General features: G+C 37.1%; 1 protein-coding gene across 2 annotated transcripts in view; it reads left to right on the top strand.

Moving 5' to 3' along the window:
• The window catches only part of LOC121315735 (stromal membrane-associated protein 1-like), an 89,605-nt gene that overhangs the window by 28,503 nt on the left and 34,713 nt on the right, over positions 1-26,389 (top strand). The window contains exons 2-6 of one of the 2 annotated variants that reach the window (XM_041250098.1): positions 9,104-9,237; positions 10,845-10,930; positions 13,356-13,431; positions 19,097-19,171; positions 23,352-23,429. In XM_041250098.1, the coding sequence (XP_041106032.1) occupies positions 9,104-9,237; positions 10,845-10,930; positions 13,356-13,431; positions 19,097-19,171; positions 23,352-23,429 (449 nt within the window). The remainder of the gene's footprint in view (positions 1-9,103; positions 9,238-10,844; positions 10,931-13,355; positions 13,432-19,096; positions 19,172-23,351; positions 23,430-26,389) is intronic. The other variant, XM_041250099.1, reaches the window with a different exon arrangement.

The following is a 26,389-nucleotide window of genomic DNA, read 5'->3' as shown; positions in this document are numbered from 1 at the left end:
ATAAACTGTGGATTCCAGTACCTGCAAATTGTAGGTGTCTCTTTCCTTCATTTTCCACTATACGCTACAATATTAATTTGGCTTTTAGGCATTGTAAATCATTTTAGGAAAAAAAATGCCAATATCCGTTATGGCGAAACACAAGTAATGCAGTCTCCTTGTTATTGAACAAGTGTTTTGTTATTCTGTAGTTTTCCTTCATGTAGTTAAGTCTCTTGAATATTCCTCTTTGGGGACCCCCAGATGTGTATGTACATTTAAGATCAGACCTTATTAAACACCTAGTTGTCTCTTTCACTGATGTACTGTAAAAGAACTGGCATTTGTCTGACAGTGTTACATAAATATTGAATGTAATATTAGCAATACATGCAAGTATTGGTAAAAAAGAAAAAAGAGAACCACAGTACCTCTATTTATTGTACTGTGTTTTTGTGTAGTGTTTTAGAGGTGGAATATTTTATTTTGAAATCATGGTTGGAAGTTTTCCAGCCTATAGACGGTTTTCCTAAATTTACTGGGGGAACTGTGAACAACTGGGGGACATTTAACACTGACGTGTTAAACCATTCTATTTGTACTTTTATAATTGGCAACTAGGTGGTGAACATAATTTTAATTACTATTCAGTCTCATTGATTGCCCTCTTCAATACCTAGGCACATGTTTGTTGATTGCATTGCTGTCTATGCGGGCCTCTGTAATTTTGCTGAAGTGAAGAGTCGACATACCGTTCTCTTTGATACACATATAATAGATGGAGATGTGAAAAACAAATGGCGTTGGCAGTGGTGCAAAGTGACTTATTTAATTTTTCTTCGCTTATTAAGACTGATTAAATAGTTTGAGTAGCTCATTCCACATTGCTAATCTGGTAGGGTGTGGCTGCATTCCATAGTATGCCTGATTTTGCAACTTAAATAATATGAAAGGAAATTTTGTGGCCTTTCATTTGATATGTTACATGCGTGCAGCACAAAAATAAAAAGTAGTTAAACATACATAAATGAAAGTGGTGAAAAACAGTCGGAGATAAAGCTGTGTGAAGTTTAAAAAATAAAAATAAAAAAAATAACCTGGGCTCTGGTTAAAAAGAAAATTACCTTTTTCCTCTTCTGCAGCAAAAAAGTTCACGTCAGGCAATGGCAAAAGCAATGGAGAGTGCGCGGTCTCGAAGTGATCAGCAGCTATTAGGTCTCCTGAAAGCAGCTTATTTTAAAGCAACACCAGTGTGAATGATGATGCAGTAAAATTATATATATATATATATATATATATATATATATATATATATATATATATATATATATATATATATATAATATATATATTACATAAATATAAAAATAAAAACTTTACAATGTAAAAGGGCCTTTTTTGCCGTTCTCCCCTAAAATTTTGGAATCCCCCCCCCCCCAACACATTGGCTGCAGCATAGGGAAAACATCCCCCAGCACACAAAAATGAAATTATTTAAGCCCTACTGAAGACAGCTGAAAAAGTTAGGATGCAGAATTATTCTCTCAGGTCTACTACCTGTTGTTGATGGTGGATATAAAGTATTTAGTAGACTTGGGACCTTAAATATTTGGCTGGCTTGTTGGTGTGTGCAAGAAGGGCAGGGGTTTATAAACAGCTGGGATTGCTTTTGGAAAAGAAATAGATATTATAGGAAAGATGAATTGCACCTAAATAGCTCAGGGGAAAGCTGGCTAGCTGATAACATCAAACACCACCTAGCAAGGTATTTGAACTAGTAACTGGGGAGGGTAGGGAATCTAAAGAGGCATGTAAAATTTAGGTTAAAGTATCCTGTCGTACCTGCTGAATAAACAGAGGTGTGTGTGCTACAGTAACCTTCATGAAATTCCTATTACCCCTGCTCAGTTACATGCTCTTGATTTATGTCTAGATTTATTTAATGTCAGGTTTTTGTCTAATAAGGCTCAGTTAATTAGTGATTGTATTCAGGATTACAACATTGATATTCTCTCTAACTGAAACATGGGCATGGACTGAATGGCAGTGTTTCCCTGATTTTGAGGCTTTTCCACCTAAGTATTATTTTTACCAGAAAGCTCGCTGTGCTGGGCGGGGAGGTGGACGCTACTGTTTTCTGTAGTGAAATTGGAGTCAAACAGGAAATTGTTGAAGGATTATTCATCTTTTGAAGTTTTAACCTTGACCTTAAACAGTCTATTTACTGTTTGTATTGAAATTTTATTTATCGACTACCTAAGTCAAACCCACTATTTCTGCTGAATTTGGGGATCTCCTATCTATACTGACAGTCAAATATTATAGGATTCTTTTATTGGGTGATTTTAACCTTTAAATGTTGACATTGATTCTGATTCTATCTCCTTGGAATTTCTGAGGTTACTGGATTCCTTATATCCTGCATGGCAAAGCTGCTATGCATAAATATTACCATACTTTAGATCTGGTAATTTTCTCATGGTTTAGCTGTTAAGAACATTGTAACCCTAGATCTTACTATTTCTGATCATCTTGCCAATCTTTTTGAGGTGAATCTGCCAGTATCTATAAAGACTGTGCACCGTACAATTAAATCCTGGGTAATTAATTATTCAACTGTAGTTAAGCTTTCTGATGTCTTGAGCTCATTACTACTCTCTGAGTCCTCATCAGTAGATGAGCTAGTTAATACCTTCAACACCACTTTGACTGGTATCTTAGATACTGTAGCGTCAATCAAAACTCGGAGAGTAACTTTTAAAAATCTCATTGTGGTTCAGTGATACAACTCGTAAGATGAAATATGAGTGTCGTAAAATAGCACAGAGATGGTGGAAATCTAAATCTATATGTTCATTGTATCGCATGGAAGGGCCACCTGGTTTAATATGGGAAGGCTGTGGCATTGGCTAGATCATCATATTCTCATTTTAGTTGAAAGAAATAAAAAGAATCCTAGATTTCTTTTTGCTGCCCGAGATGATAAATTAATCCTTCCCCTAACAGTCCTAATCTTGACATTGGATCCTCTCACAGCTGCAATGACTTTGTTACATTTCTTTAGAAATAAAATACTAGACAGCAGAAATGACATTCCACAGACACCTTCTATTAAGGAGTACTACAGCAGAATTTTACCAATTTCACCTATTAAGGCTACTATGGGAGCTTTTTCTTTGATTACCTTACTGGAACTGACAGAGCTAATTTGAAATATGAGAGCTATCACATGCTCTCTTGATCCTATTCCTACAAAACTATTAAAAGATGTTCTTGGTGTTAATACCCATATTTTCTTTAATTAAATATGGTTCACTTTCCTCCGGTATAGTTCCCTCAGCATAATGTGACCATATGGCTCAGTGTTCAGTGGGACAGTTTGAGACAATTCAGGCTTTTCAACTCGCAACCCAATGCATTCTAGTAAGCGTAGTTCTGCTTCTCTTTTAAAGGCAAGAATGGTACCTGAGACAGGTAAGACATATCAGAATGCATTGGGTTGTGAGTTGAAAAGACTGAACTGTCCCAAACTGTCCTGCTGAATACGGAGCCATATGGTCACCTTAAGGTAGCTGTGGTAAGGCCTGTGCTTAAACACAATTTGGACCCTAAAGTCCTCAATAACTATAGGCCAATCTCCAACCTACCAACCTACGAGTTGGTGCAATTCAATTACAAACATTTCTAACTCTTAATGGTATATTTGAGAAGTTTCAGTCTGGTTTTAGTGCTGCACATAGCACCGAGACGGCCCTTGTTAGAGTGAACACATCTGCTGATGAACTCTGACTCGGGCTTTTCATCGATATTAATTCTTGATCTCAGTGCTGCCTTTGATACTTTAGACCATTCCATCGTACTGAATCCTCTTGAAAGAACATAAGAACATAAGAAAGTTTACAAACGAGAGGAGGCCATTTGGCCCATCTTGCTCGTTTGGTTGTTAGTAGCTTATTGATCCCAAAATCTCATCAAGCAGCTTCTTGAAGGATCCCAGGGTGTCAGCTTCAACAACATTACTGGGGAGTTGATTCCAGACCCTCAAGATTCTCTGTGTAAAAAAGTGCCTCCTATTTTCTGTTCTGAATGCCCCTTTGTCTAAACTCCATTTGTGACCCCTGGTCCTTGTTTCTTTTTTCAGGCTGAAAAAGTCCCTTGGGTCGACACTGTCAATACCTTTTAGAATTTTGAATGCTTGAATTAGGTCGCCACGTAGTCTTCTTTGTTCAAGACTGAACAGATTCAATTCTTTTAGCCTGTCTGCATATGACATGCCTTTTAAGCCCGGAATAATTCTGGTCGCTCTTCTTTGCACTCTTTTTAGAGCAGCAATATCTTTTTTATAGCGAGGTGACCAGAACTGCACACAATATTCAAGATGAGGTCTTACTAGTGCATTGTACAGTTTTAACATTACTTCTCTTGATTTAAATTCAACACTTTTCACAATGTATCCGAGCGTCTTGTTAGCCTTTTTTATAGCTTCCCCACATTGTTTAGATGAAGACATTTCTGAGTCAACAAAAACTTTTTTGTTTACTTTAAGAACTTTTTTACTTTTTTACTTTAAAAAATGTGTTTATTTTAAGAGCTCCTAGTCCCTTTAACACTTCTGCCTCAGTTATGCTAAAGTTATTTAAAACTGGATAGGAACTGGATGACATGTGGGGCATGTTGTCAGTATCTTCCTTTGTAATCATTTAATATATTTGCTATTTTTTTTTCTTCATCTACGATTTTGCCATTTGTATCGCTTAAACATTTAATCTCCTCTTTGAATGTTCGCTTGCTGTTGTAATATTGGAAAAACATTTTGGAATTGGTTTTAGCTCCCTTAGCAATGTTCATTTCTATTTCTCTCTTGGCCTTCCTAACTTCCTTTTTGACTTGCGTTTGCAGTTCTGTGTACTCTTTCTGCGTACTTTCTTTTTGGTCCTTTTTTAATGCTCTGTAAAGTGCCTTTTTTCGCTGAATGTTTTTTTTAATTGATCTATTAAACCATTTTGGCAATTTAGTTTTACATTTAGATTTGTCTGCTTTAGGGATATAATTGTTTTGCGCCTCTAGTACTACATTTTTGAAGAACAACCATCCTTCTTCTGTGGGTGTTTTCTCTATTTTACTCCAATCTACTTCTGTTAGTCTCTGTTTCGTACCTTCATAGTTTTCTTTTCTAAAATTGTAAACCTTAGCTTTAGTCACAGTAGGACTTTCTGGCCATGTCCTATCCTGGTTCAGATCTTATCTTTCTGATCATTTTCAGTTTGTCTCTATTGGGGAGGTGAAATCAGCATTATCTGAAGTTGTTTGTTGTGTTCCACAGGGCTCCATTCTAGGTCCCTCGCTTTTATCACCGTTAGGTGACATTATCCGCAGACACGGAGTGAATTTCCATTGCTATGTTGATGATACCCATCTATATTTAGCCCTAAAATTAGGAATTTCTTTTGTCTGGGTGTTATTAGCTCCTTGCCTTAGACATTAAGCATTGAATGTATCAGAATTTTCTAATGTTGAATTCAGATAAAAACAGATTATGCTAGTGGGATCACAGAACCAACTAAAAAGAAATGTGGGTTTAAAGGAGCTCGACCCTTGCAGGCTCTCATCAAGACTTAAACTAGAAATTACGTGTCATCTTTGATCTTGATCATTTGAGACTCATATTAGAGAAGTTACTACAGTGTATTTTTTTTACTATTTGAGAAATATAGCTAAACTTAGACCAATTATTTCCATATTTGATGCAGAGACAGTAATGCATGCCTTTCTTTCATCTAGAATTGATTATTGTAATGCAGTTTTTTTCTGGTATCCCAAAACGTGTGGTATCCCTCTTGCAGCTTGTTCAGAATAGAATTTTAGAATTGTGACTAAAACCAGGAAAAGTGAACATATTACCCCTGTTTTGGTCTCTTTACATTGGCTCCCTATGTAGTATAGAATTGATTAAGATGTTGCTGATTCCGTATCGTCCAAAACGCTCTCTGAGATCACAGGATGCAGTGCTGCTGATTATTCCTAAGGACAACAAAAACAACACGAGATATATATTAGTCCGCACAGAAATCTGTAATAAAATTTCCTAAAATCTACAATGAGAAAAGAGTGTTTTCTGCAAAATTCTGCAACAGTGACTTTTTAATGTAAAACGGTGTTAATGATTATAAATAAATAAGAAATAAGTCAGTTAGTTAAATTCTTTTTTTTTTAAATTAAATCACATTACTAGAATTTGAAAAAAAGAAACCAGAACAAATGTGTTTGCCATATTTATGGAAATTAAAGAAGGAAAAACATACAATAAAACACTTACAGCACTGACTATTGGATGCCATTTTTTAAAAATATACATAAAACCTAACAATTCTTAAAAAAGAAATTAAATACCGTTATGGCCAAAACATATGACTATTTAATCACATTAGTAATAATAACAATTGCCTATCAGAATAAGATTGTGTAGTCGTGCTTGAGATTCAAATTAACATTGATACATTTTACAAATGCACTGTTTTACAAATGTGTACTAGTCTTGGAGCATTTTTGTACAAATGTAAGAGTATTTTTAGAAACATGTTCACCAAAATATTGTCATTTTAAAACGTATCCACATCAAGACAGCACATAGAAATAGTTTGAAAGCTGTGACAAGCTCTTGGAAAGAGCAACAGGCGACAATGACTGCAACTTTTTTGTTTGTTTGACCAAGGCCACAATGTGGAAGTGGTACCATCACATACCACAACATAAACGGGAAAGTAACGATTTAAAAAAGTTAGGATGTTCACAAAAATGGTAAGTCATCGCAGGTAATCGGCTATATCTAATATATATCTAATATAGTTCGCCGCCCTCTTCCTTTTTCAGCATTCATGTTACTACACCATGTACAAAAACGTGTGTATTTCCATATACCTGCAACATAGGGAGTACAAGCAGGGTCCTAATTGTTTTTCTCTGACCTTTCACATAGGAGTAAAAGAACAACGCTTCGCTTTGAACCTGCGACCTAAACTGTTAATAATAATCTTACCATTATTTAGTTCTTCAGTAGCCACTGTTTGTCTATCCATGGTCATTGTTACGGTCTTTGGCTGTTTTAACAGAAGCTATGACAGTGAGTTATTGGATATACTAGACTTGCATTTGGCATTTGTGCCCTGTCTTTTGCCATTATATTTGGTGGTAATTTAGATTTGTTTCCAGAGCTCACCGATGGCCTTAGGAATCTCTCCATGGCTCAACTAAAACTCACACTGAAACCCCTGCAGATTTCACACTATACAAATAGCATGTATGTGCTCTAGTGACATGTACAGTGATAATGGAGAGCAAATGTGAGTTTTTTTTTTTTTCCCAACGATCGCGGAATCATGGAGGGACTAATATATTTGCATGCTGTATGGACAGTGGGTATGAAATTACGTTCCTGTTGTGTATATCCGCTCTCAAGTAATTTATGGAAGCAGTGGCAAAAAGGTATGATGTGAAATTATTTGCAGCACAACTAAATAATCAAACCCTTCCAGGTGCTGAGCCAAACACAGCAGATTGAGTTATTAACATCAAGTTTTAATATGTGCGTTTTGTTAGGGAACTCTGCTTGCCTTTTTGCCATTATTCCACATCTAACTGATCTCCACAAGTGAGTTGCAGAGGACAAAGAAGCACTCAGTAAACTTCACATGTCAAGGAAGTGTGGAACAGACAAACATGGGTTGGTAAAGGCTTAGAAACTGAATTTTATGCAGCTCTTTAAACCAACTTTTCCATTAACAAGATAATACACATTCAAGTTGTTTCTATGATGAAAAAGATTAGAAGGTAGATCATCTAATTTCGGAGAAACAGAATATTGCCACAGCTGTTAATATCCATCAAGGTGTAGGCAGCATCTTGCAGGTTGCTGGGCTATCATGGACTAGAAGTCTGCATTCTCATGGATAACTGCGCTACAATGAGGGGTTGCATAGTTCTCTAAACTTTGGCACAGATGAGCATTGATATTGCTGACAAGTGTTTTTCAATTAATCAATCGTACAAATGTATATTAACAATAATACACATCTGTGTATTCATAATTGAATTATGAATATTATTATTGTTACTGAAACATTTCTTCCTATATACTCTATATATAAAAGAAAATCTAAAGAAAATTTCAGTCTTCAATTTTTGATTGAGAATATTCTGTTGTGAAATTCTGCACTGTGCTGGTGGTTTTTTGTCTTTAGCATACAAAAATAAGTAAAAATATACAGATTTTAGTCTTGCTTAAAAACATTGCTGTTATTCCTATAGACTGTGCATTGTTTAGAAACAATCTTATTCTTATCCAGTTGAACATCAATCTGGGTTTGTCCAAATGTTTTGAGTGTTACAGTGGCTCACGAGTGACTTTGGTAATGCTCTTGTTTTTGCTGACTTTGTTATACATCATAAATTGCTGTTGCCAGTGGTGTTCCATATCCTGTTTTCTGCAGATGAAGAGTGGAAATGCATTGTTATTATGCATACTTCTGGCTTAATTTAGAATCAGAATTGGAGCCAACAATAAATGTAAAGTCTAATCAAGTAATGTTAATGAACTATGTACAATGTTAAAATGAAGCATCTGATGTGTTATGCTAATTGACAACCCCCCCCCCCCCCCCCCTCAAGGCAATGATAAATGTTCATTTAGAAAACAGGTATTTGCTTTAACTGCAAATGGTTCCAAAGCTCTTTCTTTCATACATGGAGACACTGTACTTGTTAGAAACCTCCAGATGGATTTAGGTTAAATCAGTTCTGGAGTTGGAATGCAGCGTAATTATGTTTTGAGATCTAATTCTCCTTACCAAAGGAGTCATTTTTGAGTAAATCTTTCCTAAAATGTCAGCCAGTCATATATAAAATGACCAGCCAAGAAGTGAAGAAATCAATTTTGTTACTACTTGGGTGATTTATAAGCAGTCATCCTAAGAAGTCAATTTCCTAACACATAGCTGTTGATCCTTTTTCCAATCCAAATTGCTGTTACTTTTTGCAGAGAATATTAACTTCATCCTTAAGCCTTGGCTACAAAATAACTTATCTGACTGGTATTCTTTTTATTTATTTATTTTTTGTGTGTGTACAGGTCCGAGATGGGCATCGTGGAATCTTGGTGTTTTTATTTGTATTCGATGTGCTGGAATCCATCGAAATCTTGGCGTTCACATATCCCGGGTCAAGTCAGTGAATCTGGACCAGTGGACACAAGAACAAATACAGGTCAATATAAATAAATAAACAACTTACAGTGATGACCGTCAATACAGTAATGGCTTCAGTTCAATAAATCACTTTTAACACTTAAATGATTCTAAAAGATTACTGTTTGAAAAGATACAACATTTGTCTATGCCGAATTTCTCTTGCAGTCCCTGATTTTTACATCCTTAAACCTGGTTTTGTCAAATATGGTAATCCTGGAAGATTGCAGTGTTTCAGAATGTATTGCATCACTTTGAGTTGTTATGGCCAAATAATTCTTGAGTGCTAAGTATTCATTGTAAAGTTTGTTTGAGCACTTTTTTTGTGTGTTTTCACCATTTAATTGTTTTGGAATTTAGAGATCAAACCACTATTACATTGTAACGTTTGTTAATGTACGTAAGACTGGGATTTGGGTAACATTTAATGTGTTTTATACATGGTTTGCTGCAAGGGTAATGATACACTGTACAATAAAAATCCACTTGAATTTTGAGAAGTATTGACAAATGACTTATGATGCTTGCAGACAAAGTTACTGTGCACTTGTTTGCGAGGTTCCTTTCACTCAGTTTTTAGTTTGGGGGAGGGGGTTGGCACAGTCTCTCCCCCTGAACAACAAAGTTTGAGAACCTCTGCACCATTAGGACTGTCCATTGTTCCAGAAACGTATGCATGCAGTTTGTGAATTTGTTAGAATGTATTCTTGGTCAAAGGGCCATCCATAACAAAGAAACTGAACAGATGAATCAGGTTTAACATTTTTTTTTTTTCTTTTCAGTTACTTTCCTTATTTTAGCATTCTCAGTTAGTACTTTGCATGCCTCTTGGGCTTTGAGGGGGGTACACAGTCGGGTTTCCATGTTTACAAATAATTGTAAACATTTACGCTGCGGTACTTTTACACTTATGCCAAATTACGATAGAGGTACAATCTAGGGGTAAACCCATGCAAAGAAAACTAAAATTGAATTATATTGTAAGTTGCCAAAACTTATTTAGTGAGCAATAAAGAATATGAAGCTGTTCATGAATGACAAAATAAAACGATTTAGTGGTACATATCTGTTTTGGATTAACATTTATCAGCGGGCAGAACATGATGCTTTGGTGTGTGCACATTTAAACGCGAGACCCACAATAAACAATAGACCTTATTCACGGCAGACTCAAAACGAGGCTTGGAGTGCAGCTGCTAGCTTCCGGACAATGCCAGTGTACTAACAGAGGCTTTATTAAGCACAACTGAACAAAATTACAAAAAAGTTTAGTAACGCAAGTTAACCAAAAATATGCTTGAGTTACACAATACTTTGTCAGAAAGGAGATTCTTAATGTTACATTAATATGTACCCTTTCTGCTGTATGTTTTTCGGAATCCTCACATTATTATTTAATAATTATTTAATAATTTCTTCAACTTTTATTTGAGGAACACATATTAAAGATTAATTTCAGTAGCTGTGGCGGCCATTTCAGTTGCTTGCCCACCAAGCCTCGTTTTCAGCCAAACGTGGCCGCTGCGTGAATAAGGCGTATAGTCCTTGTGAAAAGTACATTATTTTTCTAAACTAACGTTTATGTATTTATTTGTTTTAAACTTGTACTCAAACTTATGTTCTCAGAGCGTTCAGGACATGGGAAACACCAAGGCAAGAAAGCTGTATGAAGCCAATCTTCCAGATAACTTCAGAAGACCACAGACAGACCAGTATCCTTTGCTCTCTTCGTTTTAATAGAAGCCAGTGCTGAAATAAAACAGAAATGCTGAATGTATCTGCAAATGTGCACTGTAGTGAAATGTGGAGAAAAATATGATTTTTATAGAGTGTTTTGTGTTTTCATAGGTCTGTACGGTTTTTTTTTTTTCTAAATGTTTGTTTCTTGTAAACTCCTTTTTGAGGTAGCTCCCTCATTCCATTCAACTGTGTGTCCACTTTTTATAGTCAGGTTTTTCAAGGAAGATGTTACCCACCTCCAAGTTGTTGTTTAAAACTGTTTGTTTATTTTTAGCAGGAAATTGGCATGCAGACCAGCTCTTCTCAATACCCTTGCTTTTATATCAAACTATGCTGTTGGACATCCGTGTTAATTTTATGTTTTATTATTTTTATCTTGTTGAATCTATTTTAAATTAATAGGTGTCCAAGATTTAAGTAACTGAGTGCACAGATTCCCAAATAGCTTTTGTTTCATCTCTGTTATGAAAACCTGATTGAATTACCAAAATGAGGGTGATGCTTTAATGCTGTGCAATTGCAGCTGTGGTCTTCTGTTAATTATTATAAACCAAAACTGATTTTTTTTCTCGCTATTTTACGACACCATTTCATTTGCTGTTCAGCTACAAAAAGGCACAAATGAACCTCATGTTACTTTAATAAAATGTAACTGTGGCCACTGTTTACTGTGAAGAAATGGCAAGGAATGAAAAAAAGTAACGACGCACCAGTAAGTGACCATATCCAGCACAACCCATGCCCTCTTGTGTGTTATTGCTTAATTGTTGTCTATAGCAGAAAAACTGCAAGACTATTTTGAGAAGGGAAAGCACGTTTAGCATGCGGGTGGTGGAGCAGACTATGTACCCTTATGTGATACTGGAACTCACTTTGACAATAGAAACAAGTAACTCTCTTTCTATCCAATGAACCGTCAAAGTAAAAAAAAAAAAAAAAAAAAAAAAGTCTCATTCACAAGTCCTTCAGTTTGAGTGCTTTGCTACACAATGCAGTTCCATGACTAATTTTATATTTAAAAAATGAAAACACTCATTCAGTCCTGGCATGCACTAAATTGGTGCTGCAGGAAATTAATTACGGTATGTTGAGAGGGACAAGACAGGAGTCAGATTTAACATGCGCTAAAAATGTATCTCCCAGCAGTTAACTGAGATTAATTGACAGCCCTAATCGCTCTCTCTCTCTCTCTCATATCTATCTATCTATAAAATTAATGAACGGATGCTAGGGTACAACATATTTTTTATCTGTAATAATAAAAATATGTATTTTGAATTGTCAGAGTAATTAAAACCGGATCAAAATGTTAGCAGAAACAGAGCCTGGATCCAGTATCTGATCCCTTTAGTTCAACTGGAAGCTGGTGATATATTGATTCTTGTATGTATGTCACTTTAAGATACATACAGTGGATCTAGGTCATGGTGCTTTTTTTACATGATTTTCCTTTAGCTGGGAGCAGGTATGTTGTGTGTGTGTGTGACATACCAATTTATTTGTGGCTTTTTTTTAAAAAAAAAATTTTAATAGTCATTGTGCTGTTTATGAAATTTCTCAGTATTCCAAACCCCAAAGGAAATGAGCCTTTAAGAGATTTTGGTGGCTCTGGCATTCGTTTGTTTTGCTCGACTTATATATTCTAACACAGATTGCACCATCTGTTTTTACAGAATGCGTTTTTGTTCAAACTGTAATTATTTACTTCATTTGTAGCTTTGGAACAAAGTTGTTGTGCTGCATTATATAACCATGACTCCACCACCACCCCCGAGCTGTCTTTGTCTTTATTAAATATTATTGCTGGAGGAGTTCTTTCTCAATGTATCTTCTTTTTTTTCAGTTCAGCCACCATTTCTTCCCACCTGCAATCATAAATGTTTTATTAGCTGTACAAATGTATTGTGATCAAAGTTTCATGAAGGGTGAAAATCCAGTAATGTCTGAGAATCTGGATTTAATCAGCTTGTGTTGTGCAGGTAGCTAGGGGAACAAAGCCTTAATCTGTCGTCTCCAGATTATTTCTGCGATAGGTTCCATTTTGCCATTTTATATCTATGTACTTTACATATTCATTTTTCAAAAAAAAAAAAATCAAACACAAACTGGTGTTTTATTCCTATTCATAATAATCAAGTGGTTCTTTTAAATGGGGGTATCTAATGTGTTTTCTTGACTGTTTTATATAGACAGAAAAAAATCCACACATTACCTTTGTCAGCAGCAAGTGCTTCAGGTGACCTGCTTGTAAAATGTATTTGCCATGTTAGTGGTTTAATATAATAAATAGCTAGCAGAATAACCTGCTGTGAAGATGGGGTGAGAGATGCTCATTAGTTGTGGTACTGATGGTTCAAATCGTCTGCATTCTATTTTCCTTAATTGCATTCTCCTCAGAGCAGTGGAATTTTTCATCAGGGATAAATATGAAAAGAAGAAGTATTATGATAAGACTGGCTTAAATGGGACCACCGTAAGTGATTTTATTATTCCATTTTCCTGTGTACTTGTTTTGGATGTTGGTGGGGGCTTAACTTTTGTAGCATCTTAGGTTTAGTGTCTATAATATGTTTAGGTACAGAGAGAATGGTGACGGTATTAAATAATTCATTATCAAACAACTTATGTAGGGAGCATTTTATCACACATAAATTTGTGTTGTCCAGTATGCTCCACTGTGATATCTTAATTTATTTATTTTTAAACTTTGGCCATATCAATGATAGAGACCTGTGGAGATAGTGAGAGTCTTCACCTATCTTACACAGCTATACCATTGATTATTGGAGTCATCCGTTGAAAATTAACCATTTTGTATCCACATTTTGTTTTAACCTCCCTTGCTATTTCAGAATCTGTTATTGATGCATATATATAAAATTTCAAATTTACAGCCACTACTGTACTTGTTTTTTTCACAGATTAAATTTCACTTCATTTTTACAAACCACTGAAATACCTTTCCACCTTCATCAAGCCCCAAAATGTATATGTCTGTAAATCTGTCATCCCACCATTACAGCAGGTTCAGTTAATATATTTGTTGAAGAGTAGCTAGGAAAAAAATGAGAAGGTGCTCTGCTGTGCAATGGGAAGCAACAAAAAAGCACCTGGATGCAAGAGCCTGCTTTTAATTTGTTTAATGTGGTTTTGAAGACGCTGAACATCGCGAGCCGGTGGGCTTCTTGTAGGTGGTGAGACAAGTCTTTCTGGGGGATTGTAGAATACAATGTTCATTTTGTGGTGGCCGATTACTGTTAACCCTAAGCATTAGTTATTAAGATATGCCACCGCTCTTCCCACATGTCGGAAATAGTATAGTTACTGTAAAAAATAATTACAGTACAATTCTGAACTCTAAGTTTAAACATATTCAGACTGTGTAATGTATATCTTATTTAGCACTGGAGTAGTAAATACTGTATGTGTTGGATCAAATGGGTTACAGACTGTTGAGGATAAATTCTGTTATCAATTGAGGTGGCAAACCGAGCCTATTTATTTTTGCACCAGACAGTTTCCCCCCCTGGTAATCCAGCTTTTATAGCGTCTTGATGATATTATTATAATAATAATAATAATAATATTGATTTCTTAGCAGATACCTTTATCAGGGTGACTTACAAGTGTTATAAAATATCACAGTACAAAGTATCACATTACAAAATATCACATTGTAAAGTCCGGTATCACATTTCAGAATATAACATTACAATGAGGTGCAACATAAGTAGGTGCATTATTTAATTGGACTGAATGTGCTACATCTCCTGGACAGTAACTTGGTGTAAATGCCACCTGATAAAAATTCTGTTGTATGAGTTGAATTGAGCTGTTTATTGTGTGCTTGTCTACTTGCTTTATTGATAGATTCATTTGATAGAGGTTAAGTTGCCAATGCTGAGGGTTTTGCAATTTAAATGCTTTTTCTGCTGCAACTGATTTTAAGTCTCCTAGTTATCACCAAAGGGGGTACAGTTTTGTATGTATGGTGTTTTTTATTTTAGAAGTGCTTGTCCTGGAAGAGAGGTAAGGTATCACTCCCTTCCTTATAATTAACGGAAAGCAGCATTCTTTGAAGCCTTCAAATTATGACTTTTATATTGTAATAAAGCTTGCACATCATCACGGTTCGTTGCCCCTTTACAAGCAGGACCAAGGACACAAATGGACGTTTTTAAAGAGCTAACACGCACTTTTTATTAAACACAAAATAAAATAAACAAACACAAAACAAACACTAGCTCTTACTAGAACACTAACTGAACAACAGAAACCTAAACTATAAACAGGACAGCTAAGCTGTTTGCCTGTTAACAAAAAAACATGACACAAAAAAAGGCTTTTACACAGTACCTTTTTTTTTTTTTCTCCTTACGGTTGAAAGCACCATCAACCAGGCCCTCCAAACAGCAGCAGCCCTGAACAAACTGGCTGCTTCCTTTTAAATACCCTGCACCTGGCTCTAATTTACAGTGGCAGCCAGGTGCAGGGGATAATTAACAATAAAACAATTCACTATTAAACACATACATGTGCATTTGCACTTTTTTTTGGCAGGGAGGATATTAACCCCCTCCCTGCCCTGTTACAATATGCAAATGAATTATTTAAAAACAATAAGGAAATCTATCTTTCTTGAATGTGTTGTTTTGCAAGAGATGTTGAATACAGTGCTTCCATTGAGGTGAAAAGGAATTTCACCAAAAGGCTTAGTCTTGTTTAGTGGTACCTGGCAGTTAAGGTGTTACTTCATTTGTAATATGTTATGCCTTATATTGCTTGTGTTTTTCATATACTTTAGGCCTATAGTTCCATCACAAATGAGCTTTACAAAATCCAGTAAGTAACTGTGAGCAACAGGTTCTAAGTTACTGGTTTAAGTTTGATACCAGATAAACTGTTGCTTTTATATTTGACATTCCTGGTAAAGTAAGAAAATAACTTTTTAAAAATAGATGGGCTTAGAGTGATGGTCTTAACTCTTTAAAAGCACTGTTTTTTTAAATATTAAAGAAAAAAAAAAAATTCTGTGAGACTGTTTTGTGGTGCCAGACTTGGTATTTGAGAACATTGTTTAAATAGTGCTCCCCTGGGTTGAGTCATTTTTTGTAGTAGTGATAATGAAAAGAACATTGGAAAAAACAGCTTGCAATAATTGTTGAACTATGTAATCAACCAGAGGTCAAAGATGTGATAAAGCAAATGACAGCCATAGGCTCAGATCCATATATGAATGCAAGTCTATCAAGCCTGATTGGATGGGAATGGTACATTGAGTGCTGATGCTAAAATTACTGCAGTTATTGAGTAAGATGAGGTGCAAAGTAACCTCAAGATCACATATCGTCACCATGCATAATTTTATAGCTGTATAGTAGAGTGCTGGACATTCTATAGACTTGCAGCTAAAACTTTTAAATCTTAGTGTGAAATGTCTTATAATCCTGATTTTAAAATGCATAGATACAAATAAAATATATTTTTCTTTAACACTTCAGTTTAAGACTAACCATCAATTAGAGCAAGATCTATACATGTTTATAAAAGGTGTTATGACAATGTAAGGCATAACATTAAATGTAAGCCTTTATGCAAGGTTCAGGGGACGGGAACGGGCTCCAGCTATACCCTATTAATCAACTAACCAGTTGGCATAACACTCACTAGGACGTCTACACACACACATTGTTTGCCATCAGGTCTGTCAAGGGATAAACGACCTTCATCTGTGAAGTAAACACTCCACCACTCTCTGCCGCCACCTCAGATGTTCTTTGGCCCACAGAAGATGGTGATTTTGTCTCTCAGCTATTACCCCAGAACGGCCTCAGAGCATGCAAATCATTTTCATGCAGATGGCGAGTTAGTCATTCTGCTGACGTGCGGATTTCTTCCTGGAATTTTTAGCCACTGCATTCTGAAAACCGTTATGCAGACGGAATAGTCGGATATGACTGTCCTGGGCCGGTGTGGTGACCCTCTGCCTTCCAGGACGTGGCCTGTCCCACACGGAGCCGGTTTCCTGGTTTCTCTGGACTAGTCTGCTGATTGTGAGAGAAGTTGCCCGTAGAATGAGATGTTCTGCTTCAATAGACTTCAGTCATGTTTTTAGCAATCAGGAGATCTTCATTACTCAAGCAGGGCATGGTTGTATCTTTCGTTGTTCTTGTGTTAATCATTTTTTGTCTTAATCAACTAATTTTGGCAATTTTAAACTCAAATACCAAACACTGAGCACCTGATGTTGTTTTTATGAAATCACATGACTTGCTCAGTATTTTGTTATGCCAAGAAACAAGACTACTCATTCAACAAACCTATCTGCTCACTATTTAAAATGTAAATAACATTCTGTATGGGAAGATCTTTAACAACACATAGTATAACATGGATTATTCAGAGGAATAGAAATGAAATGATTTTTATTTAGAAAGGTTTTACTTTGGTTGCTTTTTTTTTTTTTTTTTTGCTTGAAACTATTTTTGAAGAACTTTAATAAGTTAAACACTTTTTTTTATTGATAAGCCTTCAAAGTATTTTAGATGTCATATATTAGAGCAAATAAAGATATAACATATGTAAAGGCTTTCCATGGCAATGTTTGATTACATTAAGATAATGGCTTTTTACCTGAGGATCCACAACATTAATCAATAAATCTACAAATTGGCAACAAAGATACAAGATTATGCTGTTTTTTAAATGCATTAATCAGTTTAGGTGATGTTATTTATTTTAATCCTTTTTAAGATTTGTACATCTAAATAGTTATGTGTAGATACAGAGCTGTCTCCTGGTTCAGTGTAGCTGCATTGTTAGAGATTTGATTGCCCGTGTCCATGGCACTTGCCAGTCTCCCAGTGTGCAGAAGATCTCTGCAGTTCATTCCCAATTTGTAGTCTTGGGCAGTATTAAGCTATAGATTAAAGATGTGCTTTGACTAACTGTACATGGTGTTTCAGTTTTGTTTTATATAATTTATTTAGTGGTAGAAAAAGGAAGTAAAATTAAGACATTCACAGAAAATAAACATCTGACATGAAGTCAGCAAGAGTATTGCATAGGTTGTATATGGTAGAAAAACATTTTGAAGATTTGTACAACTGTACATCAAAAGCAAGCCTAATTTAGACATCTTCCGTCACTGCACATCGACCAGCATTATTATTGTCTCACTAATGGTTAATTTTACAGTATTGCTCATTTCCTTTGGGCCTCTATTTTTGTTATTTATGGGCAAAATTGTAAAGTAGTTAAGAATATCACTTGGTAGGCTCCTAGTGAATCCAATGAAAGTGTTCTACTCATGCTAACTTAATAAAATAAGGATTATGAAAAAAATCCATCCACTAAATAATAGGTTTCTTTCACACTGCAAATAACCTGAACCATAATGGATCCATTTATTTTAACTTTTTTCTTCCAGACAGCGTAGACATCATTGAGCACAGAGACTGCTTTGTTGCTTAGAAAACCTACAGTAGAGGGTATTTGTGGCAAAGTTTTTAGTTTCTTTTTATCAGTGGATGAAATGGCAGGTTGCTGCTTTGCTTGTAAGTCTTTTGATGACAAGCAGTAAGATGGCTGGCAGTGGACTAGTAATTATTTTTACTGGGTGGTACCGGTTTTCACATGACAATTGCTGTTTTGTGTTGGTGAAAAACTGCTCATCTCCATCAGATCATCCCAAGACTTTTCAGCAAAATGGTTACTGAAGACTGCATATTTAGATAGGTGCTGGGGGAAAAAAAGCCTAATAACTTTGACTTGCATCAGCTCATTGAAGCAAGCTGTCACTGCTGAATAATTTTCCTTCACATCCAAGAAAAAAAAAAATAAATGTGCTTTGTTTGTCATTTTTTGCATCAGTAGTGTTTATGAAAGAAAATGATGGTTCATTTAAATTGCCTTTGATAAAGCTCAGATAAGAATAATGCCTTTATCCTGCTAATGCATCACCAGGGAGAATGTGTTTTTTCCATAAAATTGTTCTGTTTCTCTGGAACGCTGATATTGTGTTTCCCAGAGGCAGAATAGTAAGACATAAATTTGGCTTTGTTGCTGCTTGTCTTAATTTGGATTTTATCTGCTTCAGCTCTCCTTTTTCTTTCTTTTTTTTTTTTTGCTCTGCACAGACATCTTCTGATTCTGTTCTGCCCTCGGCATCCTGTCCTTCCTTGCAAACAGCAGCTGAGAAAAACAAGTTGGAGGTATCCTCTTTGAATGTACTGTACTTATACATGTGTGAAAAACTTTTCCCATTGAAATATGAAATGTAACAATTACCGAATGAGCATTCACCTCTTTGACCCAAAACCTGAATAAGATATAACAAAGCTGCTCAGCTGAGCCTCTGTGCCATTTTTTCTTTCAAGAACTGACCTGACAGGCTAGCCTATTGAGAAGTTAGTTTTTCTGTTATAAATGTTAAGTTATTGTGTTTTATACAAATTATATGTCGTCTTACAAATAATCGCTGTATTAGTTTTACTAATTACACGTATTTGTGCACTACAGCCTGTTGCTTGTTATATCCCACTGCGACCTTGTTCCGAGTGTCAAGCCGGCGGCATGAGTCGCCCTCTTCCCAGAGATCAAGTAACATAAGTCGGATGACTTTTGTGCTCATCCCCACAGGCTGCAATAGCTCAGCCTGTCGTTATTTTATTCTCGTTTTTACTCTGGACAATATTTAGAGACGGTTTGTATAATTAAAATAATTGTATTACTGTATTATCATATGAGAGATATTTCTTTTCTCATATTTTTCTGTTTTCACAGAGACTACACACAGGCTTGTCTGTATTGCATGTTGCGACGTGCAGTAAGAGCAGCTGCTGGGCAGGACAATTGCCTGCTTCGGGAATCCCTCCTACAACATCTTGACACCGTTTTGGTGAAAGCTTTCACATCACCAGTACGAGGATTTAGTTTACTAACAAACAGGCTTCCTTCAGTCTAGTGGGTACTGACTGGCTTTGCTTGCTATTTGCATAGTGCCTGGGTTTTATCACCGTGACACCATGCAAGGTCAGCCTGCCTGTGGAGGACAAGCACAGCAGATCCTCTTCCTGCTTGGGGCCAGAGCATGCAAAGGAGGCACTGGTGAACCGCAGTTTCTGCGAGCTTTGTACGCATTTCTCCTGTACGCTGGAGAAACATCTCTCCCGAAAGCTCTACAGAGTGCTCTGCGTACCTCACCCCTGCACAGTGTTCTTCCCCATCACTCTATGTTAGAGAGGAGGCTGCGTCCTCACCCCTTGACTCTATGCCAAGGAAGAGCTGATGAAACGCATGGGAAAGCCTACAAAGGAAGCTTTCTTCATGGTCTTCCTCGTCTTCATCTCCTTGTCCCATGAGGAAGATGAAGAGTCACTGGTCCAAGCGATCGGCAGATGGAGCAAGTGGAGAGGCTCAAGGCAGCATTTCCCACCAAGGAACTGTCCTCGCAAAGTTGTTGCATGAATGTTTGGCACCTCCTGTCTCTTTTGGGGTCCCAGGGGGCTACGCGTACAGATTGGCAGCAGGATGACACGCTCTCCTTCACTGCCTGGGTGAACAGGAGCTGGTCTTCCCACTTGAGGACACGGAGTCAGATACCACGTCCCCTGTGGTTACGCTCACCCTGTCAGCAGAGCTTCTGCCATTGATCAAGAGGTCCACTGCAGTCTTGGAGGTGCCCTGGCCTACAGAAGGTGAGGCAAGGCAGTCAGTCTTTGATGACGATCTCCAGTGTCGTGTCCCCTGTCCCCCCCCCCAGTGCACCTGGATTTTCTCTTTTGAGATCCAGTCATTCTGGGGTCACCTGGCTACTTGCTTCCAAAAAAGAGACCACCCCCAATGCGCAATTTAGTGGCAAACTGGCAGTTCTGACTCCAACATAGGGACCGGCACAGCCTGCTGCCAGAGGTGGTATTCGGAACTATCCCGCAGCTGTCCACGCCGCTCAGAGGCAAAAGCCTCAGACCAAGCCATAAGGTAAGGAGCGGCCCTAGGGGTTTGCTGCCACAGGCCCAGGGCCCTTTCTCTGGGAGCCATCTGGAGTATTGGCATCGGTGCACCATCGACATCTGGGTGCTTACTACCATTTAAACTAGCTACTCTCTCCAGTTCAAGCACGGCCTCCCCCCCTTTCGGGGCTTGACTCCAACATCAGTCACAGACCTGCAAGACACCTTAGTGGTGTCTCAGGAGGTAGCAGCTCTGCAGCAAAAACATGCTATTCGTATGGTACACACACACCCTATAAAACCAATGCACAGGAAGTACATGCGGTTCACTTTTCAGGGAACAGCGTACGAGTTCCGGGTCTTGCAGCTGTTTGGCCTCTCTCTAGCTCCCCATGCCTTTTGGCTATTTTAGAAGTCTTAACACACCAGTGGCCGAGGCAACTGGTATATATCTTCCTACTGCTCGCCATGCCCTTGCTGCGTCTGGAGAAAATCAGACAGGACCAAGATGCTCTTAGTAGCCCGTTACTGGCCCCTTATCAGCCCTGATGCAGCTTCTGAGCGGCCAGCCGTGGAGACTGCCCAAGCGCCAAGACCTGCTCAGTCAGACGGGGGGACCTTATGGCATCTCTGCCCATCAAGCCTGCAGCTCTGGGTCTGGCTCCTGGCAATTTTTGAAAGGAGCTTGGCTTCTTTGGACGCCTATGAAGGATGTTGTTCCTCGCTGGAGGCTTAATGTGGTGATTTGAAGCAATCATGAAGCCTCCATTTGAGCCCTTGCATTCGGGTGAGATGAAATGTTGAGTTCTGTGCGTACAGTCCTTTATACCATCTAGGGCGTGCATGACTGTGTCACAGAGGCTTGTTGTTTTGGAGGATAATACCCATTCGGTAATGGTTACATTTCTATTTCAGGGAACCAGGGTTATGTTAATAACCTAGTGTTTTCTGTTATACAGAAGTAGTTTTTCAAAGGCAGAATGTTGAACTTGTAGTAGTTGACAGCGAGATGTGTTTTTATCTGCTCAGTGTGGATCATGCTTGCTGCTGTGATAGAGGGTCAAAGGTTCAGGTCATTCGTATAAGAAAACCTGAACATGTTTCATATAGCAGTGCACCAGTGTGGGATTTGTGCTGTGCTCTGTATTTATAAGTTATAAATCAAAGACAAAAAATAAATAAAAAAGTGCTTGCTATGTGTTTTCTTACAAAAAACCTAAACAAACAAGATTTCTATCCAAGGGTGGCATCCCCACCGCCGTTTTGAATTAAGTAACAATGAGACAGTGACTGTTAGTAGGGTCAATGTAAATATCAGTGATGTGAGATCACTTAAGTCACATCAAGCAAAAATCAACTTGCTCAGTTAGTGTTGCCTCCTACCTGAAAATGAATTCTCTGCAAATTATTCACACAAGACTTAAGGTCTGCCCTGCACGCAGTTTAATGTTAGACCTCTTGCCATTGAGAACCCCATCTTTTTTATTAAAAGAAAGAAATTAGTAAAATTCAAGCGTTCATAGTTATTCTGTATGGGGTGGTAAGGGATAGTAAGACTGGCTATGAATATTGTGAATGGCATGTTTGTGTTAATGTACTGGTAGAAAATAGTTCAGATGTCAGTGTTTATTACTTAATACCTAATTCCCCACTGGCCCTTTAAATAGTCTACATTATGTAAAGCCAATTCTGACATGCAGTTTTTGTAAAACTGGCAGTCAGGCTGATTATAATGCTGGGTAATGTCTTCTGAAATATACTACTAATCGTTTTAGTAACAGTGTGACTGTTTTATAATTACTCAATTAATGCAATCACTTTTTCTAAAATGATTCAATATTTTTTGCCCACTTTGTGTTCCTGCTATGAAGTGGGAGGTATTAATCGGTCACATGCTAAGCTTGAAACCCATGGATTGTTGTCTTGAATGTGAGTAATTCAGCTCACAGTCATAGTGAAATCTGGATTGGACCAAAATGTGGGTGGTGCTGAACTTAAATTCTGGTATCACAATTACCCATTTTCACCTGGTTAAATTGGGGTGGGATTCTGTGCTTATGCAACTGAGCTACTTGATTGGCTATATTTACTGTGCCCATTTTGATACAGTAAATTCACATAATTGCTGTGAATGTGCATATAGTACTAATGATTTTTATGCATTTGGCCCTGTTATATCTTAGGTTTGTGTTTTTATTTATGAAATTGATGTAGTGGCAAGATTTCTATTGAATCTGGCCTAAAGGATAATTTAGATAATAGCATTGAAAAATATAGGTACAGTAAATACAAGAGACATACTACTGGGGCTATGGTCTTGCATGTTGAAATTGGATTCATTTTGGTGGTGCAGAATGGCATGGATTTTTAAACAATGTACATTTGTACTACTGATACCACACACCCTTGTTTCATACTATGTCTGTTTAAATTTTAATAGAAAGAAAAGGAGGAAAAGAAGAAAGAAAAGGAACCCGAGAAAGTAAACAAGCCGGCTCCTTTTGATAAACTAAAAACCGTAAGTGTTTTAAAAAAAAAAAAAAAATATATATATATATATATACACACACACACACACACACACACACACACACACACACTTTCTATCTTTCTGCTTCAAAGCACAAATGAGTAAGTCACTAGAACTGATAAATGAACAGAACTGGTGGGGGGGTCGGGGTGGATTGTGTTTTGGATTTTGAGTGAATATCAAAAGGTCTAATCTTCTTGCTGTTTGTGTTTAAACTAAAAATAACATTAGTTTTGCCTGGTTCAGTAATATATCCATATGAAGTTGAATTTAAATCAACTGGGCACCTCGCTACAAAAAGAATATTGCTGCTCTAGAAAGAGTGCAAAGAAGAGCGACCAGAATTATTCTGGGTTTAAAAGGTACGTCATATACTGACAGACTAAAATAATTTAATCTATTCAGTCTTGAACAGAGAGGACTATGCGGCGACCTGATTCAAGCATTAAGAATTCTAAAAGGTATTGACAATGTTGATCCAAGGGACTTTTTTGACCTGAAAAAAGAAACAAGGACCAGGCATCACAAATGAAGGTTAGACAGAAAAAATAGGATGCACTTTTTAACACAGAGAATTGTGAGGGTCTGGAACCAACTCTCCAGTAATGTTGTTGAAGCTGACACCCTGGGATCAATAAACTTCTTGATGAGATTCTGGGATGAATAAGCTACTAACAACCAAATGGGCTGAACGGCCTCCTCTCATTTGTAAACCTTCTATGTTATTGCTGCACACAGATTGGACTCCATTTAACTGACTGTATGAATTCTGAAGGCAATTGGTTGCACCTGAGCTTATTTAGGAGTGTCATAGCAAAGGGGGTGAATACTTATCTAATGAAGACTTTTCAGGCTTTTATTTTTAATTGATTTGTTTTTTCACCCCCCCCCATCCCCCACCCCCCCCCCCCCCCCAAAGTAAAAACAGTACGTAACTTTTACAACTATCCACACACTTATCTTCCTTTTCTTTAGGGTAAAATTTACGTAGTTCTAAAGTCCAACATTCTGTTGTTTGACTTTTGCAGGTTCCCCCCACATATCAAGGATATCCGTGACATATAACACACACAGATATATATATATATTATATATATATTATATATATATATTATATAATATCTAAAGATAATTGGTTGGGACTATTTTGGTTTTGGAGCCAAAAAACCGGTGGGTAAAAGTGTCCATTTTCACAGGAGGGTATGTAATTACATCCAATACCTAAAACCTTATATCGTACGGGACGATTTTGGAATACAACTGCCGAAACCTATAGATCGTTTGCGGACGACGCTTATCACTGCGTAGCGGCAAAAAAAACGAATACATGCATAGATCGCCGTGAGTGTGCGTATATGTTGTGCGTAGCGTCACTCAGACAGTACACCCAGTGACATTATTCTACCGAATACTTCAAAACATGTATGACTTTGTATAGCCGATTAAAAGTTTGGTTTCTGGAGAGACTACGTGAACCCGGTGCTAAACAAGTACAGGTAGCAGAAAAGTTTGGCACCTCCAAATCTGTTGTATCCAGCATCTTGAAATTGGCTACGAAGCTTCACGCAAAATTGAGAGTAATTTACAGCTGGAGGTGGAGAATCGTAAAAAACTACTTTTGTGTACCAAGTTTGTTTACTGTTTTTAAAGATATTGATATTTTTGTTTTACACATCTGTATAGTATAAGTAAACGGTGTTTCTACAGCTATAGTACTCATTGTTTTTCCATATACATACACTTGAAACTATGACTTTTCACTTTATAACAACTTTGTTTATAACATCTTTTTGCTGAGAACTGAGAGGTTGCTATAAAAAAAAGGTTATATATTAAACTTTGTACTGATAAGTGAAATATATGTTGAAACAAATATTGTAGAAAAACGACTCTTGATCTCCAACGATTATATAATATATATTAATATCTATTATATATATATAATTTGTTTACTAATGGAATCCCCATGTAAATTTTATTCATATCCTTGCCTGCCAGTTAGTATTTTCATTCCAGGGATTTGGCAGCGAGACAGGTGAATTCTGCTGGAGTGTTCTCACTCTGACCTTGTCAGAGACTCAAACTTTAGTAAAGCATGCTGGGAATAAGCTCAAATAAAATCTGCCCTGTTTGCTGACCTTAACTGGATACCAGATTGATTAAAGTGACGGATTCAGTTCTGTACTTTTGTTACGGAAGCAAAAATGAGTTCTGACTGTTGTGACTGGAATACTAAAAGCCTGAATAAAATTGTGATGTGCAGAGATTATCTTGGAAACAGGGCTGCTATTATTGAAATAGTGCAATATCATTTGCAGCCTTGTAACAGTCTGGTCCAGTTGGAAATAACAGGTCTGACAGAAGGTTAAGGATGCTTACTATGTCTGCCCTATGAGGAGTCGTCTCGTCTGTGTAACATTTTGTCAGCATTGTTGATTAGCTGAAGAATAGACCTAAGGCAGAAAACCAGAGTTGCAGGTGAGATCCTGCATTCCTTGAATTATCTGCAGCAGAAAGCCATCGTTGTGGGTATCATTTTTATATTGCACCTTCAGAATGAAGCTGTCACTCCACATTGATAGAGCTACCTAAGCAGTGTGCGAGTCTGGCTCTGGGTATGCAATGTCATCTTGATTGGAAGTATGACCCGATGTTTGGGTAAACAAACCTTGAGGAAAGTTTTTAAAATAAGTGACGTGATGTGGGGCAATATGATCAGAGAAAGAAAAAAGTTTTCTGGAAAATCTGGCTGTACAGCTTGCATTACTGTACATACATCTAATATTCCTAGTTGGCTGATTTTAAAGACGTCAGAATTGTAATATCAGATAAATTATTGGGTGATTTTACTTCACCACACAGCAAATTGATTAATTCTGTTCTTATTTTGCACTCTGGCTTTCCTTTCAAGTACGAAATGTAACTAGTATTGTGTGGTTATTTACCTC

The sequence above is a fragment of the Polyodon spathula genome, chromosome 5, assembly GCF_017654505.1.
Source record: "Polyodon spathula isolate WHYD16114869_AA chromosome 5, ASM1765450v1, whole genome shotgun sequence".
NCBI lineage: Eukaryota > Metazoa > Chordata > Actinopteri > Acipenseriformes > Polyodontidae > Polyodon > Polyodon spathula.
Note: the sequence above shows the minus strand (reverse complement) of the source record. Positions and strands in the feature narration are given on the sequence as shown.